Source organism: Somniosus microcephalus, chromosome 1, assembly GCF_052327205.1.
Source record: "Somniosus microcephalus isolate GS21.2 chromosome 1, FLI_Smic_1.0, whole genome shotgun sequence".
Classification (NCBI taxonomy): Eukaryota; Metazoa; Chordata; class Chondrichthyes; order Squaliformes; family Somniosidae; genus Somniosus; species Somniosus microcephalus.
This window is the reverse complement of record NC_140987.1, coordinates 262902259-262927953: the sequence shown is the minus strand read 5'-3', so window position 1 is coordinate 262927953 and position 25695 is coordinate 262902259. Positions and strand designations below refer to the sequence as shown.

Here is a 25695-nt window from a genome sequence, read left to right as displayed (position 1 = left end):
TGTCGGCTGGGTGTCCCCGGTAGCCTCCTGGGTCTCTGCCGGGGGTGCCGCCGGGGTTGTTGAAGGGGTAGTTGGTGGGGGTGCCGTTGGTCGATGTTCTTCCGGGGGTGGTGAAAGAATAGTGGGTGGGTAAGGGTTGCTGTGCTCGTCGTCGCTGCTATTGCCGTGGTTGTTGTCGATGCCGGCTGGGGCGACGTCTTTTATGGACACGGTGTCCTCCCTTCCGTCGGCGTGCCGGACATATGCGTATTGGGGGTTGGCGTGGAGTAGGTGTACTGGCTCCACGAGAGGGTCCGTCTTGTGGCCCCTCACATGCCTTCGCACGAGTACCGGACCTGGGGTGGAGAGCCATGACGGCATGGATACGCCTGAGGTGGATTTCCGAGGAAAGACAAACATTCGTTCATGAGGCGTGGCATTAGTGGCCGTACACAATAGCGACCGTATCGAATGGAGCACATCCGAGAGGACTTCCTGCCAGCGGGAGATAGGGAGGCCCTTGGTCCTTAGAGCTAGAGTGACTGCTTTCCACACTGTCCCGTTCTCTCGCTCCACCTGGCCGTTACCCCGGGGGTTGTAGCTGGTGGTACGGCTCGTGGCGATCCCCTTGGACAGCATGTACTGGCGTAGCTCTTCACTCATGAAGGACGCCCCCCTATCCGTGTGGATATAGCTCGGCATACCGAACAGGCAGAACAGGCTGTTGAGGCATTTAATGACCGTGGCGCTGGTCATGTCTGGGCAGGGGAAGGCGAATGGGAAACGGGAGTATTCGTCCACAATGTTCAGGAAGTAAACATTGCGGTCGACGGACGGGAGGGGGCCCTTGAAATCTAAGCTGAGCCGCTCGAAGGGCCGTGTAGCTTTGATTAAGTGGGCTCTATCTGGGCGGTAGAACCGAGGCTTGCACTCAGCGCAAGTGCGGCAGTTCCTGGTCAGAGACCGAACTTCCTCAATCGAGTAGGGTAAGTTACGGGACTTTATGAAGTGGAACAGCCGCGTGACCCCTGGGTGGCAGAGGTCGTTGTGGAGGGTCTGTAGCCGATCCTCGGTGGCGCTGGCACACATCCCTCGTGAGAGGGCGTCAGGGGATTCGTTAAGGGCCCCTGGCCGGTAAATGATGTCGTACTCGAAAGTGGAGAGCTCGATCCGCCACCTAAGAATCTTATCATTTTTAATCTTCCCCCTCTGTTTATTGTTGAACATAAACGCTACCGATCGCTGGTCGGTAAGTAGGGTGAAGCGTTTGCCGGCTAGGTAGTGGCGCCAGTGGCGCACTGCCTCCACGATGGCTTGGGCCTCCTTTTCCACGGAGGAGTGTCTGATCTCGGGGCCTTGGAGGGTCCTCGAGAAGAAAGCTACGGGCCGCCCCGCCTGGTTGAGGGTGGCCGCCAAGGCGAAGTCGGACGCATCACTTTCCACTTGAAATGGAGTGTTCTCGTCCACTGCCTGTAGCGTGGCCCGCTCAATATCCTGCTTAATGCTTTTGAAGGCGGCGTGGGCCTCAGCAGAGAGCGGAAAAGAGGATGCTTTCAAGAGGGGGCGGGCTTTGTCGGAGTAGTTGGGGACCCATTGGGAATAGTAAGAAAATAACCCCAGGCACCTTTTCAGGGCTTTGGGAGTGTTGGGCAGGGGCAGCTCCCGTAGGGGGCGCAATCGGTCGGGGTCTGGTCCGATTTCCCCATTCTCCACCACGCTGCCCAGTATGCAGAGGCGCGTGGTGTTGAAAACGCACTTGTCCTCGTTATAGGTGAGGTTGAGTTTTTGTGCGGTTTTCAGGAACCTCTCGAGGTTCGAGTCGTGATCCTGCTGGTTGTGACCGCAGATGGTGACGTTGTCGAGGTAGGGGAAGGTTGCCTGCAAGTGGTGGTCATCGACCATGCGATCCATCTCCCTCTGAAAGACCGAGACCCCGTTCGTCACCCCAAAGGGGACTCTGAGGAATTGGTAGAGGCGTCCGTTCGCCTCGAAGGCGGTGTACGGGCGGTCCTCTGGTCTGATAGGGAGCTGGTGGTACGCTGACTTGAGGTCGATGGTGGAGAACACCCGGTATTGGGCGATTTGGTTCACCATTTCTGATATGCGGGGTAGCGGGTAGGCGTCTAGTAGGGTGTACCTGTTGATCGTTTGACTATAGTCGATCACCATCCGTTTCTTCTCGCTACCCCTTACCACTACCACTTGGGCGCGCCACGGGCTGTTGCTGTGTTCAATAATGCGCTCTTTCAGGAGCCTGTCTACCTCGGTCGCGATAAACCGCCTGTCCTCCCAGCTGTACCTCCTGCTTTTGGTCGCTATTGGCCGGCAGTTAGGGGTAAGGTTCGCGAATAGCGAAGGCGGCTTTACCTTCAGGGTAGCCAGACCGCACACTGTGAGGGGCGGCTGGGACCCACCGTACTTGAGCGTGATGCTTTGGTGGTTGCACTGGAAATCCAAACCCAAGATCACGCTCGCACATAGATTCTTCATGATTAATACTTTAAAATTATCATACACAGTTCCGTTAACGCACAATTGTACCGTGCAGTAACCCAGAATGGTCGATGTCTGGGTTTTATCGGCCATAGAGATGGTACCCTGAGCAGGGACCACCTTTAGGGAGAGTTGTTGTGCCAGTTCAGGGTGGATAAAACTCTCCGTGCTTCCACTGTCAATTAAGCATTTAACCCGGCACCCGTTTACCTCGATGTCCACCATTGATTTGGATAGCGGATGCGGCCTGGTCTGGTCCACTGTGACCGATGCCACTGTAGGGCCCTGATCGAGACAAGATGGCGTCCACACTGTCTGCTCATAAGATGGCGGACCCCACGAGGTCGGGCAAGATGGCGTCCAAGATGGCCGCTCCCACGGCGCACACGCGGCGGTGGCGGGTTTTCCGGCGGTTGGTTTTCCGGCGGGGTTCCCTCTGCACACCTTCCCGAAGTGCCCCTTCTTACCGCACTTAAAGCAGGTGGTGCCTTTCGCCGGGCACAGGTTTCTGGTGTGCTTTGGCTGCCCGCAGAAGTAGCAGTTGGGTCCTTGACGCGTCGCGGCTGTCGTAGGGCTTCTGGGGGGAGAGCTGGGCCCCGCCGGTGTCGGGCTGCCGGGCGGGGAAGATGCCTTCCAAGATGGCGGCGCCCTCGGCGCACACGTGGCGGCGTGGGCGGCGCGGGCTGAAGAGTAGGCGTCCGAGTTTCTCTGGGCCATCTCCAGGGACCGCGCGGTGTCCGCAGCCTGTTTCAGGTCCAACCCCGTTTTTTCCAGCAGTCTTTGCCGGATGTGAGTGGAGCTGAGGCCTGTGATAAAGGCATCGCGAACAAGCTCGTCGGTGTACACTGCGGCTTTTACATCTCGGCACTTACAGTCCTTGTCAAGCTTTTTCAGGATGCTTAGGAACTCCTCCACCGATTCCCCAGGTCGCTGTGCGCGAGTAGCGAGTAGATGCCTAGCATACACCTCATTCGTAGGCTGCTGGTAATGCGCCTTTAAGGTGTTGCAGGCGGCCAGGTACGTATCGGCGTCTTGGATGAGGGGGTAAACCCGGTGGCTTACCCAATTCCGTAGCATTCCGAGTCTCATCTTCGCAGTGTCCGTAGCGTCTTTGACGGCTGCGGAATTGTCCAGGAAGAATTCCATACAGTCAAACCAGTGTCCGAAGCGTGCTGATCCAAATCCAAACGTTCGGGTTTCAGGAGTTGATCCATAGTGTTGAAAATTGAGTTAATAAAATTGATGTGCCTCAATTATTCCGAGACTCGAAGTTAGCAGAACAAAAGTAAGGCTTTTATTAACTCAGAACATAACACGTAAAATAGAGAGATGTCTACCTTCAGGAGGCTGATGCCGGACTGAAGTTAGATTACAAAGGAGCCAGGTATGGGCGGAGCCCTGCACACAACCAGTTCCAGCACATTCCAATACATAATACATGAGGACTGGGGGAAGGGAAAAGACACAGAAAGCAGGCAGTTACAAGACACAGAAAACAGGCAGTGATGAATGGAATATATTTCATCACACTGTTTACATGCCGGTAGAAGATTTTTGGGTTCCCTTTTATGTTGACCGCCATTCTACGGTCATATTCTCTCTTTGCCAATCTTATTTTCATCTTCACTTCCCCTCAACTTTTTATATTTGGCCTGGTTCTCCCTTGAAAAATTCACCTGACATGCATCATACACCCTCTTTTTTTTGTTTCATCATCTTCTCTATCTCCCTCGTCATCCAAGGAGCCCTTGCTTTGGTTCCCTTACCCTTCCCTCTTGTTGGAATGTACCTAGCCTGTACTTGGAACATCTCCTCCTCAAAGATCACCCATTGTTCTGTTACAGTTTTTCCCGTCAGTCTTTGGTTCCATTTTAGCCTGGCTAGATCCTTTCGCATCCCATTGAAGTTAGCCCTATTCCAGTTTAGAAGTTCCACTCTAGATTGTTCCTTGCTCCTCTCCATTGCTAATCTAAATCTTATGGTAGGTGGTTCATTTTGGTAGGAAGAATGAGGAAAGACAATACAAGCTAAATAGTACAATTTTAAAGGGAGTGCTTGAACAGAGAGACCTGGGGGTGTTTGCGCACAAATCTTTGAAGGTGGCAGGAGAGGTTAACAAAGCAGTGAATAAAGCATATGGGATTCTGGGCTTTATAAATAGAGGCTTAGAGTACAAAAGCCAGGAAGTTATGCTAAACCTATAGAAAACACTAGTTTGGCCCCAGCTATTGTGTCCAATTCTGGGCACCACACTTTAGGAAGGACATGAAGGCTTTGGAGAAGATACAGAAGAGACTTACTGGAATGGTTCCAGGGATGAGGGACTTCAGTTACGTGGATAGACTGGAGAAGCTGGGGTTGTTCTCCTTGGAGCAGAGAAGGCCAAGAGGAGATTTGATCGAGGTGTTTAAAATCATGAAGGCTTTAGATAGAGTAAATAAAGAAAAACTGTTTCCAATGGCTGAAGAGTCGATAACCAGAGGGCACAGATTTAAGGTGATTGGCAAAAGAACCAGAGGCGACATGAAAAACATTTTTACTCAATGAGTGGTTAGGATTTGGAATGCACTGCCTGATAGGGTGGTGGATACAGATTCAATAGTAGCTTTCAAAAGGAAATTGGATAAATACTTGAACGAGAAAAAATACAGGGATATGGGGAAAGAGCCGGGGAGTGGGACTAACTGGATTGCTCTTCGAAAGAGCCAGCGCAGGCTCGATGGGCTGAATGGCCTCCTTCTGTGCTGCACTATTCTATGATTCTTTTCTTTCATATAGTGCCTCAAATATAGAAAAAAAGTCTCAAGACACTTCTAAAAAATAGACACCAAACCAAAGGAGAACCTATTTATTTAAATTTTTCCTCCCCTTTCCCCTGTTTTGTTTTGTCTCTCTGTTTTGTTTCTTCAACACTTCCCTCGTCCCCCCAAATATCCTACAACATTCACACTACTGTGTGGGACGTTTTTGATGAGCGTGCGATGGCTCTTGGGAATTGTCTCATTGGGCGATGCTCCAGGGTTTTGCTGTCTTTTTATACTGCAGCACTCGGTGGAAGCCTGGCATTTGGTGGCTCCTGGAAATTGTTGTCCTGAGGGTCAGTCAGGTGGCTGAAAAATAAACGCTAACCGACTCGTTCTTGTGCATGCTGTGAATTTGTGTGTGTGTATGTGATAAACTTTATTACAGGGTGGATGCTGAGGGATAGGCATGGCAGAAGTATTTGCCGATTTTCTTTTTGCTAGAATGCAATTGGGGAGAATATCTTTGTGTTTTTGTGGTATATCGTGAAAGTGGCCAATAACCAATTCAGGGAAAATTGCAGAGACTTAAACACTTAACCAGTGACAAAGAAGAAAATGAGTTGGCTTGCTGCACATGACAAACGCAAGAACATTTTTATAATAAAGAGATATCATGAGTTACAAGTCAGTGAGACATGGCTGAGATGCTATAAATCTTGAGGTTTATTCTGTAATCTTGTGCAACAAATCTCCAGTTTTGGAACATAGTCCAGGCTGTGCTCTTTCAAAGTATACACAAATTGAAGGATTTCTGACCGCACTTTAGTATTTCTGTTAGTGCTCGGATTTGAAGCAGGCTCCCTTTGTACTCTTATTTGGCTGCTAAGCTTCTGTACATCACAATAGTGGTTACATTTCAAAAGTACTTCATTGGCTGTGAAGCTCTTTGGGACGTACTGAGAACGTGAAAGATGTTGTATAAATAAAAGGTCTTGGTTCTTTTAATTATTTGACCAGAAATTAGATTAGGATCTATTTTGCTGTGTATTGCAGAGGAATAATAGGCATTGTGTATATTTTTGTGTGTAACCTGAGAATAGCTTATAAATAGTATACCTTATTTTGTGTTCTCACAATTACCAGTAGGTGGTGATGTTCTTGGCTCACAATTAGTGGAAAAAATCTAAATGTGTATGTAGGGTAATACGATTCTATTCCTGTAATTGAAACAATTGAACAGTTTGGGCTACAGTAAAGTAGTAGCATTTTATGTAAGGAAATATGTACTCAGTTTCTGTAAGACTATCTTTTCCTTGATCTGTTACAGGAAGGTATTTAACAAACGATTGCTTCACCTTTGCTAAATAGCCAATTTGATTAGTGTTTTGATGTGGTGGAAAAACAAAATAAACTTTATTAAGATCCATAGGCTACAGCACCATATTTGTGGTAAAGTCAATAATGTGACAATTTCTAGCCTTTATAATGTATGCCATTAAACTTCACATTGAAAAATAAACCAAGCAGTGACAGTTGCCGTGTGAGCCGTGGTTCAGTTGGTAGCGCTCTCACCTCTGGTTCCAGTCCCACTCCAGAGACTTGAGCACAAAAATCTAGGCTGACACTCCAGTGCAGTATGGAGGGAGCGCTGCACTGTCAGGTGCTGTCTTTTGGTTTAGAAGTTAAATCATCTGCCCTCTCGGGTGAATGTAAAAGATCCCATGGCACTATTTCGAACAAGAGCAGGGGAGTTATCCCCGGTTACCTGGCCAATATTTATCCCTCAACCAACATCAATAACGCAGATTATCTGGTCATTATCACATTGCTGTTTGTGGGAGCTTGCTGTGTGCAAATTGGCAGCCACGTTTCCTACACTACAACAGTGATTACATTTCAAAAGTACTTCATTGGCTGTATAGCACTTTGGAACCCCCCTGAGGTCGTGAAAGGCGCTATATAAATGCAAGTGTTTTTCTTTCTTTTGAAATATTTCTAGATAGAATAATATCCAAGTCTGTCCCCATCATGGGGGGCTTTCAGTGTAAGCAAAGAGGTTGGTCTCAGCCTAGTTTAGGGGAAGGGGTGTAGTGTATTACCTTAATTATATTGGAATTTGATTTAAACATTTAAAACAATCCCCTCAAAGAGTGATACTAAATTAATTTTTTTTTAGAACATAAGAACATAAGAAATAGGAGCAGGAGTAGGCCAATCGGCCCCTCGAGCCTGCTCCGCCATTCAATAAGATCATGGCTGATCTGATCCTAACCGCCAATCCACTATCACAGAACCATCTCCTGAATCTAACAGAATTAGACACACGAAATAGGAGCAGGATCAGGCTACACGGCCCCTGGGCCCGTTCCGTTAGCCACAGGGCCATGACCGATCCGAACCTAGACTCATGTCCAAATTCCTGCCCGCTCCCCGTAACCCTTAATTCCCTTTACTTCTAGGAAACTGTCTATTTCTGTTTTAAATTTATGTAATGATGTAGCTTCTACAGCTTTTTGGGGCAGCATATTCCATGGACCTACCACCCTCTGAGTGAAGTAGTTCCTCCTCATCTCAGTTTTGAAAGAGCAGCCCCTTATTCTAAGACTATGCCCCCTAGTTCTAGTTTCACCCATCATCGGGAACATCTTCCCCGCATCCACCCGATCCAACCCCTTCACAATCTTATATGTTTCAATAAGATCGCCTCTCATTCTTCTGAACTCCAATGAGTAGAGTCCCAATCTACTCAATCTCTCCTCATATGTCCATCCCCTCATCCCCGGGATTAACCGAGTGGACCTTCTTTGTACTGACTCGAGAGCAAGTATGTCCTTTCTTAAGTATGGACACCAAAACTGTACGCAGTATTCCAGGCGCGGTCTCACCAATACCTTGTACAACTGAAGCAATACCTCCCTATTTTTATATTCTATCCCCCTCGCAATGAAAGCCAACATTCCATTGGCCTTCTTAATCACTTGCTGCACCTGCATACTAACCTTTTGAGTTTCGTGCACCAGGACCCCCAGATCCCTTTGTACTTCAGTACTTTCCAGTTTTTTGCCATTAAGATAATAACTTGCTCTACGATTTTTCCTGCCAAAGTGCATAACCTCACACTTTCCAGTATTGTATTCCATCTGCCAAATCTCTGCCCACTTACTTAGCCTGTTTATGTCCCCTTGCAGGTTTTTTATGTCCTCCTCACTCACTACTTTCCCTCCCATCTTAGTATCATCTGCAAACTTTGATATGTTATACTCGGTCCCCTCCTCCAAATCGTTAATATAGATTGTAAAGAGTTGGGGACCCAGCACTGACCCCTGCGGAACACCACTTGTTACTGATTGCCAGTCTGAGAATGAACCATTTATCCCAACTCTCTGCCTTCTGTTAGATAGCCAATCTTCTATCCATGCCAGAATATTACCCCCAATCCCATGATTTTTTATCTTAAGCAATAATCTTTTGTGTGGCACCTTGTCAAATGCCTTTTGGAAGTCTAAATACACTACGTCCACTGGTTCCCCTTTATCCACCCTATATGTTACTTCCTCAAAGAACTCCAGCAAATTTGTCAAACATGACTTCCCCTTCATAAAACCATGCTGACTTTGTCCTATTAAATTATGATTATCCAAATGTCCTGTTACTGTCTCCTTAATAATGGACTCCAAAATTTTACCTACCACAGATGTTAGGCTAACTGGTCTATAGTTTCCAGCCTTCTGTCTACTGTCCTTTTTAAATAAGGGTGTTACATTAGCAGTTTTCCAGTCTGCCGGGACCTTTACCGAGTCCAGGGAGTTTTGGAAAATTATTACCAATGCATCCACAATCCCTACCGCCACTTCCCTCAAGACCCTAGGATGTAAGCCATCAGGTCCAGGTGATTTATCTGCCTTGAGTCCCATTATTTTACCGAGTACCACTTCCTTAGTGATTTTGATCGTGTTTAGCTCCTCCCCCCCCCCCCCCTTTAGCCCCCTGTTTGTCCAGTGTTGGGATATTCTTAGTGTCTTCTACTGTAAAGACTGATATAAAATATTCAGTGTTTTTGCCATCTCCATAATTCCCACCATTAATTTCCCGGTCTCATCCTCTAAGGGACCAACATTTACTTTAGCCACCCTTTTTCTTTTTATATAACTATAAAAACTCTTACTATCTGTTTTTATATTTTTTGCTAATTTACTTTCATAATCTATCTTCCCTTTCTTAATCAATCTTTTTGTTATTTTTTGCTGTCTTTTAAAGTTTTCCCAATCCTCTATCCTCCCACTAGATTTGGCTACCTTATATGCCCTTGTTTTTAGTCGAATACTATCCTTAATTTCTTTACTTAGCCACGGATGGCTGTCTTTTCTTTTACACCCTTTTCTTCTCGGTGGAATATTTTTTTTTTGGAAGTTGTAAAATAACTCCTTAAATGTACACCACTGATCATGTATCATCTTACCCTTTAATCTATTTTCCCAATCCACTCTACTCAATTCCGCTCTCATACCTTCATAGTCTCCTTTATTCAAGCTTAGCATGCTTGTTTGAGATCCAACCTTCTCACCCTCTAATTGAATATGGAATTCAACCATGTTATGGTCACTCATTCCAAGGGGATCCTTTACTAGGACATTTTTAATTAATCCTGTCTCGTTACACAGGGCCAGATCTAAGGTTGCTTGCCCCCTGGTCGGTTCAGTTACATACTGCTCAAGAAACCCATCCCTAATACACTCAATGAACTTATCCTCAAGGCAGCCCTGCCCAATTTGATTTGTCCAATTAATATGATAGTTAAAATCCCCCATAATTATAGATGTTCCCTTATTACAAGCCTCAACTATTTCCTGATTGATACTTCGTCCAACAGAGTTGCCACTGTTCGGAGGCCTATAGACTACACCCACGAGTGTTTTTTTCCCCTTATTATTCCTTACCTCCACCCAAACTGTTTCATTATCCTGATCTTTTGACCCAATATCATTTCTCTGTATTACAGTGATTCCTTCCTTTATTAACATAGCCACCCCACCTCCCCTTCCTTCCTGCCTGTCCTTCCTGATCGTTAAATAACCTGGTATGTTTAATTCCCAGGCATTGTCACCCTGCAGCCATGTTTCTGTAATGGCCACAAGATCATACCCATATGTAGTTATTTGTGCCATTAACTCGTCTATTTTGTTACGAATGCTACGTGCATTCAGATAGAGAACTTTCAAAGATGTTTTGTGACACTTAGTTCCTGCTTTTGCCCTTTTTATTACTTTACCTTTTACTCCATACCTTCTGCCCCTTCCTGACACGCTCTGGTTTTTAATTTCCCCACTGCTACCTAAGTCTATGACCTTCTCTGTTGTCATTTTTATTATTTTCTCTCTAGGAACCTCCCCCCCGCTAGTTAGTTTAAAGCCCTCTCTACAGCCCTAGTTATATGATCCGCCAGGACTCTAGTCCCAGCACTGGCCAAGTGAAGCCCGTCCCAACGGAACAGCTCCCTCCTGCCCCAGTACTCGTGCCAGTGTCCCAGGAAGCAAAACCCATTTCTCCCACACCAGTCTTTGAGCCACGCATTTAACTCTCTAATTTTATTTGTCCTAGCCAAATTCGCTCGTGGCTCAGGTAATAAACCAGAGATTATTACCCTTGTGGTTCTGCTTTTTAATTTGGCCCCTAGCTGCTCAAACTCCCTCAGCAGAACCTCCTTCCTTGTCCTATCTATGTCGTTGGTACCAACATGGACCACGACAACTGGATCCTCCCCCTCCCACTCCAAGTTTCTCTCCAGTCCAGAGGAGATGTCCGTAACCCTGGCACCGGGCAGGCAACACAGCCTTCGGGACTCTCGCTCTTGGCTGCAAAGAACTCTATCTATCCCCCTAACGATACTATCCCCTACCACTACAACATTTCTTTTAACTCCCCCCACTTGAATGGCCCCCCGCTCCATGGTGCTGTGGCCAGGTTGCTCATCCTCCCCGTAGTCCCTGTTCCCATCCTCACAGGGAGTAAGAGCCTCGAACCTGTTGGACAAGTGCAAGGGCTGCGGCTCCTCCAACACTACCTCCTGGATCCCCGTACCTGCCTCACTTCTAGTCACACCATCCTGACCCTGGCCACGGACTACATCTGAATTAATTAATCTAATTGGTGTGAATACCTCGTGATACACAGAGTCCAGGTAACTCTCCCCCTCCCTGATGTCTCAGTGTTTGAAGCTCGGACTCCAGCTCTTCAACACGGAGCCGGAATTCCTCGAGCAGCCAACACTTACTGCAAATGTGATCACCGTGAGCATCAATGGTGTCCACCAGCTCCCACATATTGCAGCAGCAACACATCACCTGATCTCCCATTCTATGTAATTAATTAAATTTATTAATATTATTCTTAAATACCCTCTGCCCCGATTCTAGATGGTGAATATCACACCTTAGAAACTATAAACCAAAGAGATTTAAGCTTAAAAAAGGAGAAATACTTACCAACCAATCACTTACCCGCTTTCTGGTGACGTCACACTTGGATTACTTTTTACCTCTCTCCTTCCCTCCGAGTTCCAAGATTGGAGATTGGTAGGCCTTCCCTGGGCTCTGGAGCCTTTATACAGCCGCTCAGCCCGCGATTCTCGCACTGAGGCCTTCCCTGGGCTCTGGAGCCTTTATACAGCTGCTCAGCCCGCGATTCCCGCCGATTCTCGCACTGAGGCCTTACCTGGGCTCTGGAGCCTTTATACAGCCGCTCAGCCCGCGATTCCCGCCGATTCTCGCACTGAGGCCTTACCTGGGCTCTGGAGCCTTTATACAGCCGCTCAGCCTGCGATTCCCGCCGATTCTCACACTTTTCTAATGCTGTTTCTTGGTGAAACAAAGCTGGCACTGACAATAGTTTCTTGTGATACATTATTGGAACCTTGCCCTTATTATAGTAGTTACTGAAGAAACTCTTGTTTGATAGTATCCTATGCGCTAAACTAAGTGCACTCCACAGTTTTTTTAATAGCACCACTTTTGAGCATCTTGATCTTTATATGCTGTATAATTCTGTCACTTTCTTCAATGTTCCCACTGCTAATGGTCGCGGCTTGTTGTTCAAAACTGCCATTATCAAACTTCGCCACCTTATGACAATTCCCCTTTAACAATTATTCCAAGCTGCTGCTTTCATTCTCTAATTGATGCACTAAATTGATGTGACAATAATTTGGAGATATTCATTAACAGATTGCAAAAGCGTAATGAATTTGCAAGCAAAGACTAATTGATTTTATCAGTATCATTAACCCTCAACCCCGCTACTACTCAAAAGAAAACAAAAATAGCTACACAATTTTTTTTTAAGAACACATTGTTTTGATTTATTTTAAAAGATTTGCTTTCCTCCCCTCACCGTAACATACACCGTTAAGATGGAAGGGCATACCTGCTGGAAGGGTATACTTACTTTGCTTCTGGTTCCCTATCAATGAGGGATGGTAATGGGCTAGTAGAAAGTATTTGAGGCGGTCTTGCCTTCTGAGTTGTCTCCTACACCTGGCCTCCAATCTGATCCACGGGCTTGATTACAAATTGGCCGTGTAGGCACTCATGAAGCAACTTCCCACCATTCCATGACTGAGCATGAGTGAGTTTTGCAATTTTTGCCCCCATAGGAGATTAATTTCATAGGTATACAATGAAACCCTTAGCTTGATTTTTGAAATTTAATACTGTAGAGGTCATTTACATGATGCTAATTACATGCCCAGTGCGTTGAGAAAGAGGCACAAAGAATCTCTTGTATTAAGTGGTCCTCCAAATCCCTCTACCGTGGTTGGCATGGCCTTCGACCGTGTCCGTTCCATTTCCTGCATTTCTGCTCTCACCCCTTCTCCCTCCCAGAACCACGATAGGGTTCCCCTTGTCCTCACCTTTCACCCCACCAGCCTCCACATTCAACGGATCATTTTCCGCCACCTCCAGCGTGATCCCACCACCACCAAACGCATCTTCCCCTCCCCTCCCCTTTCAGCATTCCGAAGGGAACGCTCCCTCTGCAACACCCTGGTGCACTTCTCAATCACCCCCAACAGTGCCTCCCCTCCCCACGGCATTCTCCCGTGCAACACCTGCCCTTTTACCTCCTCCCTTCCCATTGTCCAGGGCTCCAAACACCCCTTCCAGGTGAAACAGCTATTTACTTGTACTACTTGCAATCTAGTATAGTGTATTCGCTGCTCACGATGTGGTCTCCTCTACATTGGGGAGACCAAACGCAGATTGAGTGACCGCTTTGCAGAACACCTCCGTTCAGTCCGTAAGGGTGACCCCGAGCTTCCGGTCGCTTGTCACTTTAATTCTCCGCTCCACTCCCACTCTGACCTCTCTGTCCTCAGCCTCTTGCACTGTTCGAATGAAGCTCAACGTAAGCTCAAGGAATCGCACCTCCTTTCGATCAGGCACTTTACAGCCTTCTGGACTCAACATTGAGTTCAACAATTTCAGACTATAACCCATGCCCCTATTTTTTCACATGGCAGCTGTTGATTATTCTGCCATCCCCATTTGCAACAGTTAATTTCTCCTGCCTTCCATTCTATCACAGACCTTCCCTTTTTATCTTTCCTCCACTTTCCCTGCCTCTGCACCTGCTTAAAACCTGTTACATCTCTAACTTTTTCCAGTTCTGACGAAGGGTCACAGACCTGAAACGTTAACTCTGTTTCTCTCTCCACGGATGCTGCCTGGCCTGCTGAGTGTTTCCTGCATTTTCTGTTGTTGTTTCAAGGGAGAATGACATGGCACTTGTGGACACAACACAGGTATTTGGCAAAGCGGTCATATAATCTGCATTTGACCTCCACAGTGCAGAGGAGACTGCACTATGAGCCATGAATACTATATTGAGTTGGAGGAAGGACATGTAAATTGCTATCTCACACAAGATCTGTTTGGCAACCTGAACGCTGGTGTGGGAGGAGGTAGATGAACAGCTGTTATATCTTTGCACAGGACAGACAGCTGTAATTTGGGGTGGTGAAAAAGTAATCAAGGGTGAACCAAAAGCTAGTGGGATGGAAGGTAAGGACAAGGGAGACCCTATAGTTGTGGGATGAGGGGGTGAGGGCAGAGGCATTGGGAATGGAGTGGACTCAAGTGTCCTCTGGACCATAATTGAGCAGAATCCTTGGATGAGAAAAAAGGCCATGTCAAACATGGTATGAAAAAGGGAGTCATCAGAGCAAATACTACAGAGAAAAGGATGGAATCTTTACAGGAGATTGGTGAGAAGAAGCATAATCCAGATAGTTGTGCAATGAATATTTGTGGGAAACCCATTCCCAAATATGGAGAGGAGTCCAGAAAGGGAAGGGAAGGCTCAGTGAAATGGACCTTGTAAAGGTGGAGGATGGGTGGAAATTGGAAGGATAGTTAATGATTTTCTTGAGTTGACAGCAGGAGCAGGCGGTTGTGCCAACACAATTGTCAGTGTGACTGAGGAAGAAGTCAGGGTGGGGGCTTGAATAGGATTGGAACAGAGTGTTCCATATATCCTGCAAAAAGACTTGTATAGCTGGGATCCATGGGGGTCCCCTAGTGATAACTTTCATTTGGAGGATTTAAGTGGAGTTAGAGAGCAGTTGCTCAGGGTGACAACCAGTTCTGCCAGGTGGTGAAGGCTGGTGGTGGATTGGGAATGATTGAGTCACTGTTCAAGGAAGAGCCGGAGGGCCTGGAGATTCTTTCTGCTGACGGATGGAGCTATAGAGAGGCTGTATGTCCATGGTGAAAAGGGAATGATTGGAGACCGGAGAACCTGAAATCAGAAAAGCGGCAGAGGGGATCAGAAGAATCATGGATGCAATTGGGTAGAGACTGGACAAGGAAAGAATGAATAGAGGTTGGGTAAAGGGGAATTTGTTTGGTGGGCTCATTGTCCAGAGGGAGAAATTGTCAGATAGTTGACACTCCGCCTCAGCCAGGTAGAGGTCCTTCTGCCATACAACTCTTTGAATGGTTAGTTGTTCTGTCTTAAACATTTCTAGAAGTTGTAGGTACAGGTGTATGCTGGAAACTGTAGCTTAATACTTTGTTGAGTGATATATCTGGGAACCTGTGTGAATTTGAGACTCTGGCTTCTCAAACAAGCACAGACCTGCAATGGAAAGCATTGTTAAAGGTATTTAAAACATTGGAAATGTATAGGTATGTTTAATTATTTTCTCATAAATGTTTATAATTTTATAATGTCTGTTATTATGTTACAAACTTTATTTCCAGTGGTAAGTGCTTAGCTTAGTGGAGAAACCAAGGTATCCACTAAAAGGATAGCCACTAATAAATCCAATAGGGAATTCAGGAGAAACTTCTTTACCCAGAGAGTGGTGAGAATGTGGAACTCGCTACCACAGGGAGTGGTTGAGGCAAATAGCACAGATGCATTTAAGGGGAAGCTAGATAAACACATGAGGGAGAAAGGAATAGAAGGATATGCTGATGAAGTAGGGTGGGAGGAGGCTCGTGTGGAGCACAAACACCGGCATAGACTAGTTGGCCAAATGGCCTGTTTCTGTGCTGTAAATACATTGTGAAAAAAAAAATACTTTAAGCAATTTAATTTATTCCCCTTTTCCTTTTAATTGGTAGATTTTGCTGACTGTTCATGCTTGATTTGTTATTTTCATAAGTTTCTAGTAGTTCCTGTTTGGAAGTTTATCTACCCATATTCCTCACGTTTGACTTCTACATTCCCTAAGTCACTAGGCAAGATTTGTTGCTTTTTTAAATTAAGAAATAACATTGGAATCAGCTGCAAAAAATTTGCAAATATACATGTGTGACACCTGATGTGTGATCTGACAGACAAAATGCATGGTAGATGCAACATTTGCAACATTTTCATGTATAGATTTCATATACACACATGCCCTGTCTCCTCTGTGGCACAGTGATATTAAGAGTGAGAACTCGATCGATATCCTGCCATGCTATAGCACCACCAGTTACTGCAGCCATTGGTTCAAGTGTATTGTATTTACATTTTTACCTTATTAGTATTCTGAAACCATTCAGCAAAAAAAAGTCCTTTGCACTTCAGTTTACCCCCCCCCCCCCCCCCCCCGCGTTTTCCATAGAGAACAAATGAGCTTTGTGTACAAAACTGGGCAATGTTACATTTCTTATGTGATATGCTTACTGTAACATGTAATTTTAAGCCCAACTTCTAAGTAATTTGCTTACAGATTTAAAAAATGTGACTCAAATACTCGACTCCATAGTATTTTGTAAGTGCTAGTGACTTATTTTCTGCCAGCATCTGAGATGAGCAGAAAATTGCCTGGCTGTGAATGGCAGTTTAGTTGCCCAGATAAGTCAGCATCCTGTGTAAATTCAAGTAGGACTGCCTAATGACAGCTTGGGGCAAACGTGGAAAAACAAAGCAACAGAAGAGCTAAAATGTTGAATTAATTATTCAGCGAGAGGGATAAATCGGAGTATATTCTGTTTGTAGTACACGTATTTCAATTTATATAATTTTTGTACAAATCTTTTTGCCCCACTTCTGTAAAGTACTCTTGGTTTTACTAGCAACCAATTATCGCGGACAAATCGCAGTGACACCAACATGCCCGATATAAGCGGTGGGAACTGTACTTTTCACCTTGGGTGTGGTTGAATGGTCATTTATTGCACTTCAAAATCTTGTACACAGTGCTTATGATTACATTAAATTAAAGTATGATGGCACAATATGAAAATCTGAAGATGACAAATTAGGGAGCGAGTTAACTGAAGAGGATTGTAAATGACTTCAGGAGGACATCGTGATTAATAGATTGGGCAGATAGATTTCAAATGAAATTTAACACCAAGAAATGTGAGGTGATCTGTTTTTTGGGGCCGATGAATAAGGTGATGACATACACTAAATGATATTACTTATTAAAAGGACTGGAGCACCTTCAGAGAGCTGGCACAGAGATAATGGGCCAAATTGTCTGTTTCTTGCTGTGCTGTAACATTGTATGATTGTATTATAAAAAGGATTGTTTGCCTTTGAGCAACGTTTGAAGGTCATCTGTAATGGTTTTCAGCTTACTGTAGAAATGCTTGCAAGTTACCATCACAATTGTACATTTTGTAAACGGTTGTTCTGTACAGACCTGGTCTAATAAAGACTGCCATTAATCCCTTGCAACTGCCAAGATGGGGGCTAAATGGTGGGGAAATACTGTTAATTTGTTAAATTTCCAGATGCTTCTCCTTTATAATACTGGATGTTTGATACTTCTGCAGTTGTTAATTAAACCAAACTATCTACACAAGATAAATTTCCCGTGTATTCACTGCTTAAAGGTAGCCTGGTAATTACTGAAAGCCTTCACACACAGTACGATACATTATATCTTGTATTAAAAACAAGAAATACTTTAACATGAGTTTAGGGCATTAATACAATCTCACGGTTCAAATAACAATCATGAACAACTTTAGTTTCACTCTCACGGTTTCTGATGTCATTTGAACTCCTTGATTGAATTTTTTTTGTAATTTACTTAGACTGATCCATTATCCTCCGTTACTACCAAATGTAATGGTTTTTATTTTGCCTTTGATTTGAAAGAAAACAATAAAGACAGATCTAATCCATATCCTGGTATTAGATTATCAAATTTCTCTAACAGTATTTATACTTTTTGTAGTTTATCACTCAGTAATCACATTTATACACGTGCTCTGATTAAAATCTTGCCTTTGTCGTGTAACTTTTGCCTTTACTGGAAATGTAAATAGCTTAATTTCTAGGACAAACACTAATCTTAATGTTTTATTAAGTATTCTTGGGAACTTCCAATCTGATTCTTTTTTTAATAATCAAGGTTCCTAGAATTTTGCAGAATCTCGGAACAAATTTCTGTGGCGAGCCCAACCAAATTCTACAGCAAGCGGATGTAAATTTTGCAGCATGTTACAAAGTGGTTGCATGTATTTGTGCCTTAAGATATGTGTACTAGCAATTTTTAGATTAAAAAAAAAACACCACAGGTTCAGAGTAGGTCATTTGCACTATAAACTTACAGTCCCTGATGAGGACCAGAGGAGACTGACAGCAGCAGCTGAAGCAGAGACTACAGTAGCAACAGAACAGAAAACACCGACCTGGAGCAGCCATTCAGCTGGCGCCACCAGACTGCAGTCAGCACCACCAGCAACCAGTCACCTGTCAGTACCACCAGCAACCAGGCAGTGCTGACTGCAGGCTGGTGGCTTGTGGTGCTGATTGCAGTCTGTAAATATACACACTGCTTTAGTTTGCAATCTGTGTTGTTAGAAACAAAACGTGAACAGGCCAAACCAAACTACATTTAAATTGATCCATGCAAATCCGAAAAGGCAGTCTTGAACATGTTGCATGCTAGCTCGTCATACTTCAGCCCTTTGATTAGAATTTAGAGTAATTGAAAAGGGGAAGGCCTTGCAAGTTCGACTTCTTGATTTGCTAACGTGCCAACGTGCAATCAGATTCACAAAGGGAAATGTTCAAAGTAAGCTAGTCGCAACAGCAGAGAACTGCAATAAAAATTTTAAAAATCACTAAGCTGAGAGTAGCATTAATCCAGAAGGATCAAAGGTTTCCAAGATTGATTACAGCTCTGCTGAGTCAGCTTACCTTAACTAGGATGGCAGTATTGGTGCTACAGTTAGAAACATGGGAAAAATAAATTGCTGTCTAATTTGTGGTGATTACATAGAGCATAGATGCTGCAGTTGTGGTTGCAATTTGATTCCAGATTGCAGTAAATGCTGGCTCAGCATTTGGTGCATATTTATTGAAGACTGCCTCTTTAATTGGTTTAGGAGCTATTTATTACCTCTTGTACTCCTCACAAAAGGAGCTCATCATGTAATTTCTCTTCAGTCACACTGGTGATGAATGTTGTACAGCAGATCGATTTTCTGTTAAGTAATTAGATTTACATTTCGTTGCAATAGTAAGTTGGCAAAGAGCAATGTCTTGCTGGATATGAAAGATTGCATTTTACATAATTAAGCAGTCCACTGTAATTAGCTAGAATTAAGGTTCTTAGTGTATTTGGGGTGCATGCATTTATCATCACTCATTTTCCTATGTTCTGTTTATTATTACAAGTGGTACAATGTGATTGCAGTAAAATGGAGATAGATAGCTTCAGCAGGTTTCTTTAAATCACTCCTTGTCCTGGTGGCAATGTGCATTTGTCAGGCCTCGCCACTGAGCAGTAGAAGCAGGGCTTCCCCACACGATTAGTGCCTAATCTTGGCCAGACAGTCTGTAGAGGCACTAAGTACAGGTCAACTCCTCATAAGGGAAAGGGGGAGAAAGATGGGAATGAAACCAGGTGAGTTCAGTCCCATCCAACTGGACGATGATGGAGAGGCATTGGAGCAGAATTTTGTGTGAACAGTGTCAAAGGCTACAGACAGGTCCAGAAGGATGACACCTTTTAAATTTGTGAATTGCCAGCTGGAATCACTGTTTGGTACTACGATCAATTACTCTGACAGAACCTGCTCATAATTTACCTATCCAAACAATGAACAGTATTTCATTGGCTGTAAAGTGCTTTGGGTCGTCCTGTTGTCGTGAAAAGTGCGATATAAATAAAAGTCTTATTTTCATTTTTTTATATGTATATTTACACTCTCAATCACTCTGGTGTTAATACTAAACAATTGTACAGTATTCCTTGATTTGCATTGGTAGTAGAATGAATCATTTGAATGTTTAAACATTTTTTAAAAATTAAATATTTTAAGTTGAGTAAGACTCTAGCGAGGCAGACTGTGCATGTACATTGCTGGTGACCTCGTGGTTGATCCTCTGCCTATGAAATTGCTGCATCTGTTGCTCAACTGATCTAGGGGCATGTGGGCACAGCTGGATTAGAACTGTTGCAAAATATAAAGTACCTTTTTAAATAAGATAGTTATCTCAAATCCAAAAATCAATAGATTGTATTTATTAACAAGGTTGGGGTGTTTTATTTCCAGAAACAAAAACCCGGTAAATGTGTATGAGGTAATTGTGATCGATATTTAAGTTGCACCATAGACATACACAAAACATTGATGTTATCAGTTTTAGGGTAGTGTGAGAGTGGTTCAGTAACTATAAGGCAACAGCTTTGGACTGTAGCTATGGTATTGCAGTTTAAATGAGATGTCTCAACAGACATTTGCTCTTGACCTTCTTCCACATGACAGTGTCTTACTGTGTTACCCAGATCGTTTGTGGAAGAGGAGTGAGGAAATATGGCTGCAGGAGAACTACCTTTCAACATTGTATATGTGGGGCTCTTGACAGATTAACTGGTAACCATTGACTTCTCCTTGGACCATCCCAATCGATGGTTATATGAATGGAAGTGAGAGAAGAGGAGCAAATATTTTAAATATTCTACCCCCGCCCCCAAATCTCCAATTGTTTAGCTGGTTAAGGCAGTGAGTAACTGAGCTATACAAACAAGAAAGGTCCTATGTTCAGTCCAGGTACTATGCTGGGTTAGATGGTTTCAAGCAGGAAAGTAGTAAGAGTGCTACAAGTGAGCTCTGTGCCCTGGTTTAGGGAAAGGAAAACCGCCTTGGGATTCCCACGCTTGACTGCCATCGAACAACCCCAGTTGAAATTGTGCATTTGTGGATTTCTGGTGAGGATGGAATCTGCCTTAGTTGAGATGAGCTTCATGATCAAATAGCCTGGTGACATTCACCATTTTAGGCTCACTCATCCAAAATGGCCACTTGGGCAAGATACTGGAGGATAACTGGCACCTGTGGAATTAGCCCAGCGAGGAGAGGGGAGGAGTGTATCTAATTTCTGTATGTTTGGTGTAATGCAGCCATATCTTTTTTCAATTTTGAGCTAACTTATTAAGTGTGTGAGTATTGTAATTCGCTACTTGGTGAGTTTCAAAACTTCAGGAAATCCATAAGCGGAGGCTAGACGTTTCCTAGAGGTAGAGATAAAAGGAAATCAATGGCTAAATTACCCAAATCATCCATTAAATAACTGGTTACAGTGTAGTATTGGCAAATACTTTGAGCAGGCTGCCTTTTGGCTGGGGGTAGTAATGGAGCCAAAGCATAGAATTATAGAAAGTTACAGCAGGGAATCTAAGAACGATTTTATTCCTTAGTTTTTTTTTTACCCCCTCCAATTTTTTGACACTATTTGACACATTACAAAGTTATTTGATCCTGACCTCATCCAATATCCACACAAGCAAATTGTCCCACAGGGATTATTAGATACTGATGACGAGTGGGAATCCCGACTGATATACCCCTCCCTCAGTCCAAGACACTGAGGCCAATTATAGCACCTTTATTGCCAGTCCCGGCTGAGATCAACTAACTAATGCTAGACAGGGTATCAAATTTAGGACTTTCCTTGTGTATGTAACTTGTTCCACCTTAAGAGAACTTAAACCTGTTCCACCTTAAGAGATGTACTACTTTCTCTGGCTGCTGTATACGGTAATACCGGTGGTGACCACACCGGTATATAAGTGCTGTGTAGTAATTTGCTGGGTAGTTCAGCCCTGACCTTCGACTAGTAAAGACCTGTTAAAGTTATTCTTGTGGTCTGTGTGCAGTGATTCATATTAACCATAACTGGAACACACAGACTTCACATTCCTGGTCTGTGTGGTTCAGCTATTCCCTCTCTTTATGAGCTAGGGTGTTGGGCTAGTATGAACTTTGGCAAAGTGGTTATTGATTTGTTTTTATAATTTCTCTCTTTCTTCAGTTGTAGTACCTGCTCAGACATTTGGGTTAGTTGTGCCTTCTCCTCAAAATAGACCTCATACAAATAATAGAAATGTATGTTTGAAACCTTTTACTGATCGAGCAAAATATAAGAATAAAGCAGTGATTTTTTTAAACCTCTTAAAACTTCCACTGACTCCTTCATAAGTGAATTAATGGAGGATAACTGCAGGAACTGAGCATTACACATAAAAGCATTATGACTTTGAAGGGTCTATTTGAACAGATATAGGACCTGTGTATCCCAGGCGTACTGCAGCCAGAATAACTCCGTTCAATTATTTTTCTTTAAACAATGAAATGTTTTCAACCTTTTGAAATGACTCCCATGAATTCTCATCCTACTTCCACAACATCACATATTCTTTGTAAAGTACAGTAGTAGCATTTTATTTTAAGAATGAAGGAAATCTGGAAAGGAAAAAGCTTTTAAAAGGTTTGTGCATTTAGTTCTCACCTGTAAGCAAGCAGGGTCTGTCCTGCCAGCAAGCTAACTCTTTTTATTAAAGCTAATAATTATTATTTAACTGAAATTGCAATTAAACATTTTGGGAAAGAAAAATGAAATTGAATGTGCAGAATGTCTCTTAAATTAATGTATTTGGAAGATGTAGACCCTACATATGCTTTGTTTTTCAAAAATCAAGGAGGGATGGGCAAGTGAGAGGAATGCAAAATTTGCTTCCTGTGAATATTAAGAGTCTAAGTTTATCTGTTCCGTTTCCCCCCCCCCCCCCCCCCCCCATTTTCTGTCTGTCTCCGTGTTGTACTCCGTGCTCTCTTGGCTGAGAGGAAAAACTCGCCACTTAATCCTAGGCATCTGCTAATGGTGCTTTTGAGCCTGCCACACAAACTCCAAGTAACATGCGGTGTCACACCTTGTTTACAGTGTTTCTTCTCCTGGGAAAACTGCCTGGTCTCTTGTCTCCCTCCACTTTCTCAACTTGGCCAAGATTAGGAAATCACGGGTGTGAATCCACATCGTACCAACGTGAAGTGTTTGCAATCAAGATTGTAATGTAAAATCCTGCTTGATCTGTGCTGCAGTATGGAAGTACAATGTGAATCTTTTATTCCAGGCCTCACCTTTCAATCCTTATTGCAGGGTATGTAAGTACTAAAACATCCCTTGCAATTCAGACCAAGGAAAACCACATAGTTGGCTTTCCAGGTGACCGTCTTTCCTTTGAAACTGGCTCCAAGTTAAGCTGACCAGTCTCTTTAAAACTGCAGAATGAATGATGTGAAGCCAGGAATTTTCCTGCTTAATCAGATACCTGTGGTGCAGGGTGAACCCTGACCCTTGTTTTGACTTACCATTTGCACTCCCAAATTTCATCTTTTTTCCAAAGACTTTCAGAACAAAAACCGTGCTGCTATCCTGGCAGAGCTCAAACAGGAGAAGAAAAAGTTGATAATGCAGAATCAGTCATCTATGAACAACCCTGGAGCCAGGTATAGTGCACCAGATCTTTCTTGCAACTTCTTTTGGATGACTCTGCAAGGGAGTTGGAAAATGTGTACCATTGCTTTAGTATATTTCAAAATGAGCTGAAGGCTGAATTAGATATGGCTGAGAAGCAATGGTTAGTTCACTTTGCAACACTTTCTCAGTAATATGCTTAAGTGCTCACGATATATCAGAAATTTTCACCTTTTCAATCTCCAGTTGTATTAGTAATCACTGCAAGGTTTTAAAAAGATAAAAAATCTATTTTGGGTGGGGACGGGGGGACGCGGGCAGAGTAAGTAGAGGCAAAGTTAGTGCCTTTAGGGAATGGAGCAGCCTTTCAATATTAAAATAATTTTTTAATTTAGTAGTGGATACGTAGTGAATGTCTCTTGGGTACCAGATGTTTCGTGGTACAGTACTGTCGCTCCTACATCACAAAAACTAGCATCCCATGAGGTTCTAGATCATACTCCACAAATACACCTATGTAATAGTAGTGACGTGTGTTTAAAAGAATTCTGACCACCATCTACCAGATGGATGTTAATAATGTAACCTCAGCGCTTAATCTCTAGTAAAATCACTCAAATACAGCCCTGCAAACTCCTCGATTGTGTAACTCCAGCAATTTCTTGCTTTTGTTTTTGTAATTAAAATGTGTTTTAAGGGAATAATAGTTTGGGGATAATTTGGGGTCTACAATTTGCAGTAAAATATAATATTACTACAGTTCAAATGGCTTAATTCAACCATAGTACCTGTGCTGCTGGTAAGGGCCCATGAATATTGATGAAAATAGAATTAAACTGGCTTTCCAAATCTATCTGTTCATGTTATCTTATAACAGAAATTGGAGTGTGTCTCTTGTTGCTTTAATTTGAGGTCCTCACTGTTACTTGGCTTAGTCCACTCCAATCAATATGTTATCCTGTGTTTATCTATAATGTAAAAATAAATGCTAATTCTAGTTTTAACCTTTTTCTGAACATTTAAACAGTGTGAGGCATTGCATTCCCACTGATTCTACTATCACCACCAGTAATACAGTGGCTGTTTCACTGGAACACACTTAAAATCTCTGTGGAATATTGTACTCATTGCTATCCTCAGTCAAATTTATTTTCAAGTTAATTGTACCGCATAAAATGGATAAATTTGAACAAATACGCACTCAATAGAGCACCCATTCAGTGGACAATTCACGAAATGAATTCAGATTGTGGTTGATCATACCTTCCCCATTGTTTTATCTCCAGTGTATGTACAAATATAATGCACCAGTTAATTGAAGCATGTAGTATCTCCATGACTTTGGTATGAGGAGGTGTGAGTTCATGGCCATAAATGTATTTTGAGCAGATTTAATTTACAGTCGGTATTTTGGTGTTCTTTTAACAGATAGCAATTATGTGTAAAGTGTATGAAGGGATACTTGGTGAACTGAAAAGTTTGGATTCATAATTTTTTTTTTTGCATTGCTTCCTCACAGTATTCCTTTATCAAGACCTGCTTTTGCTAAAGATTTTCGGGACCACGCTGAACAACAGCACATAGCAGCACAACAGAAAGCGGCCTTGCAGGTAGTAGTTACCTGTGCTCATGATTTGAGAATTATAGTCCCTCTTTTGTTTGTCAGATCATTAGCAAAAAAAAAGTTAGGTTGGGAATTGATATTTTGCTCCATTGTGAACCTGCATAGTACATTCAAGCCATTGAAATATCTCCATATATACATTTTCTCAAGTACACGCATTAAGGCTCATTAAGTCATGATGTTTGCATTTTAAATGGTGTTGAACTTTGAAATTGTAAAAAGTTGCCCTGGAGAAAACTTAGAATGAACTAATGTAAAATGAAATTTCAGAGATGATTTTTTTTTAGTTATTTAACAACTATTCATGCAATTAAGCATGACACATTTTCAGTAGCAAAAAGTTTTGGTCTATAATGGTTAGTTTTGCCTGGGAGGGTGGGGGAGAATCATAGGGCTTGTGGTCGTAACAGAAGAGATTTTCAAAGATTAGCTATGTCCAGGGTTTTATTGGTAGTTAGCTTTTATGTGTACAGAGACAAAGACATTCTTTGTTTTTTGTTTTGTAAAGAAGGCAGATCTTGCAGCATTCTGAAATACAGTGAGTGGTCTCAATTAAGTGAAAATAATGTTATAATTAAAGAACGGAAACGGTATTGATCGAAGACTAAGCAGTTATAGTGACTGTCTGCATCAAAAACAGGCTTG

General features: G+C 43.3%; 1 protein-coding gene across 1 annotated transcript in view; it reads left to right on the top strand.

Moving 5' to 3' along the window:
- The window catches only part of inip (ints3 and nabp interacting protein), a 45545-nt gene that overhangs the window by 14927 nt on the left and 4923 nt on the right, over nucleotides 1-25695 (top strand). Inside the window, exons 3-4 of the mRNA XM_085993144.1 lie at nucleotides 23356-23458; nucleotides 24946-25036. Of these exons, the coding sequence (XP_085849270.1) occupies nucleotides 23356-23458; nucleotides 24946-25036 (194 nt within the window). The remainder of the gene's footprint in view (nucleotides 1-23355; nucleotides 23459-24945; nucleotides 25037-25695) is intronic.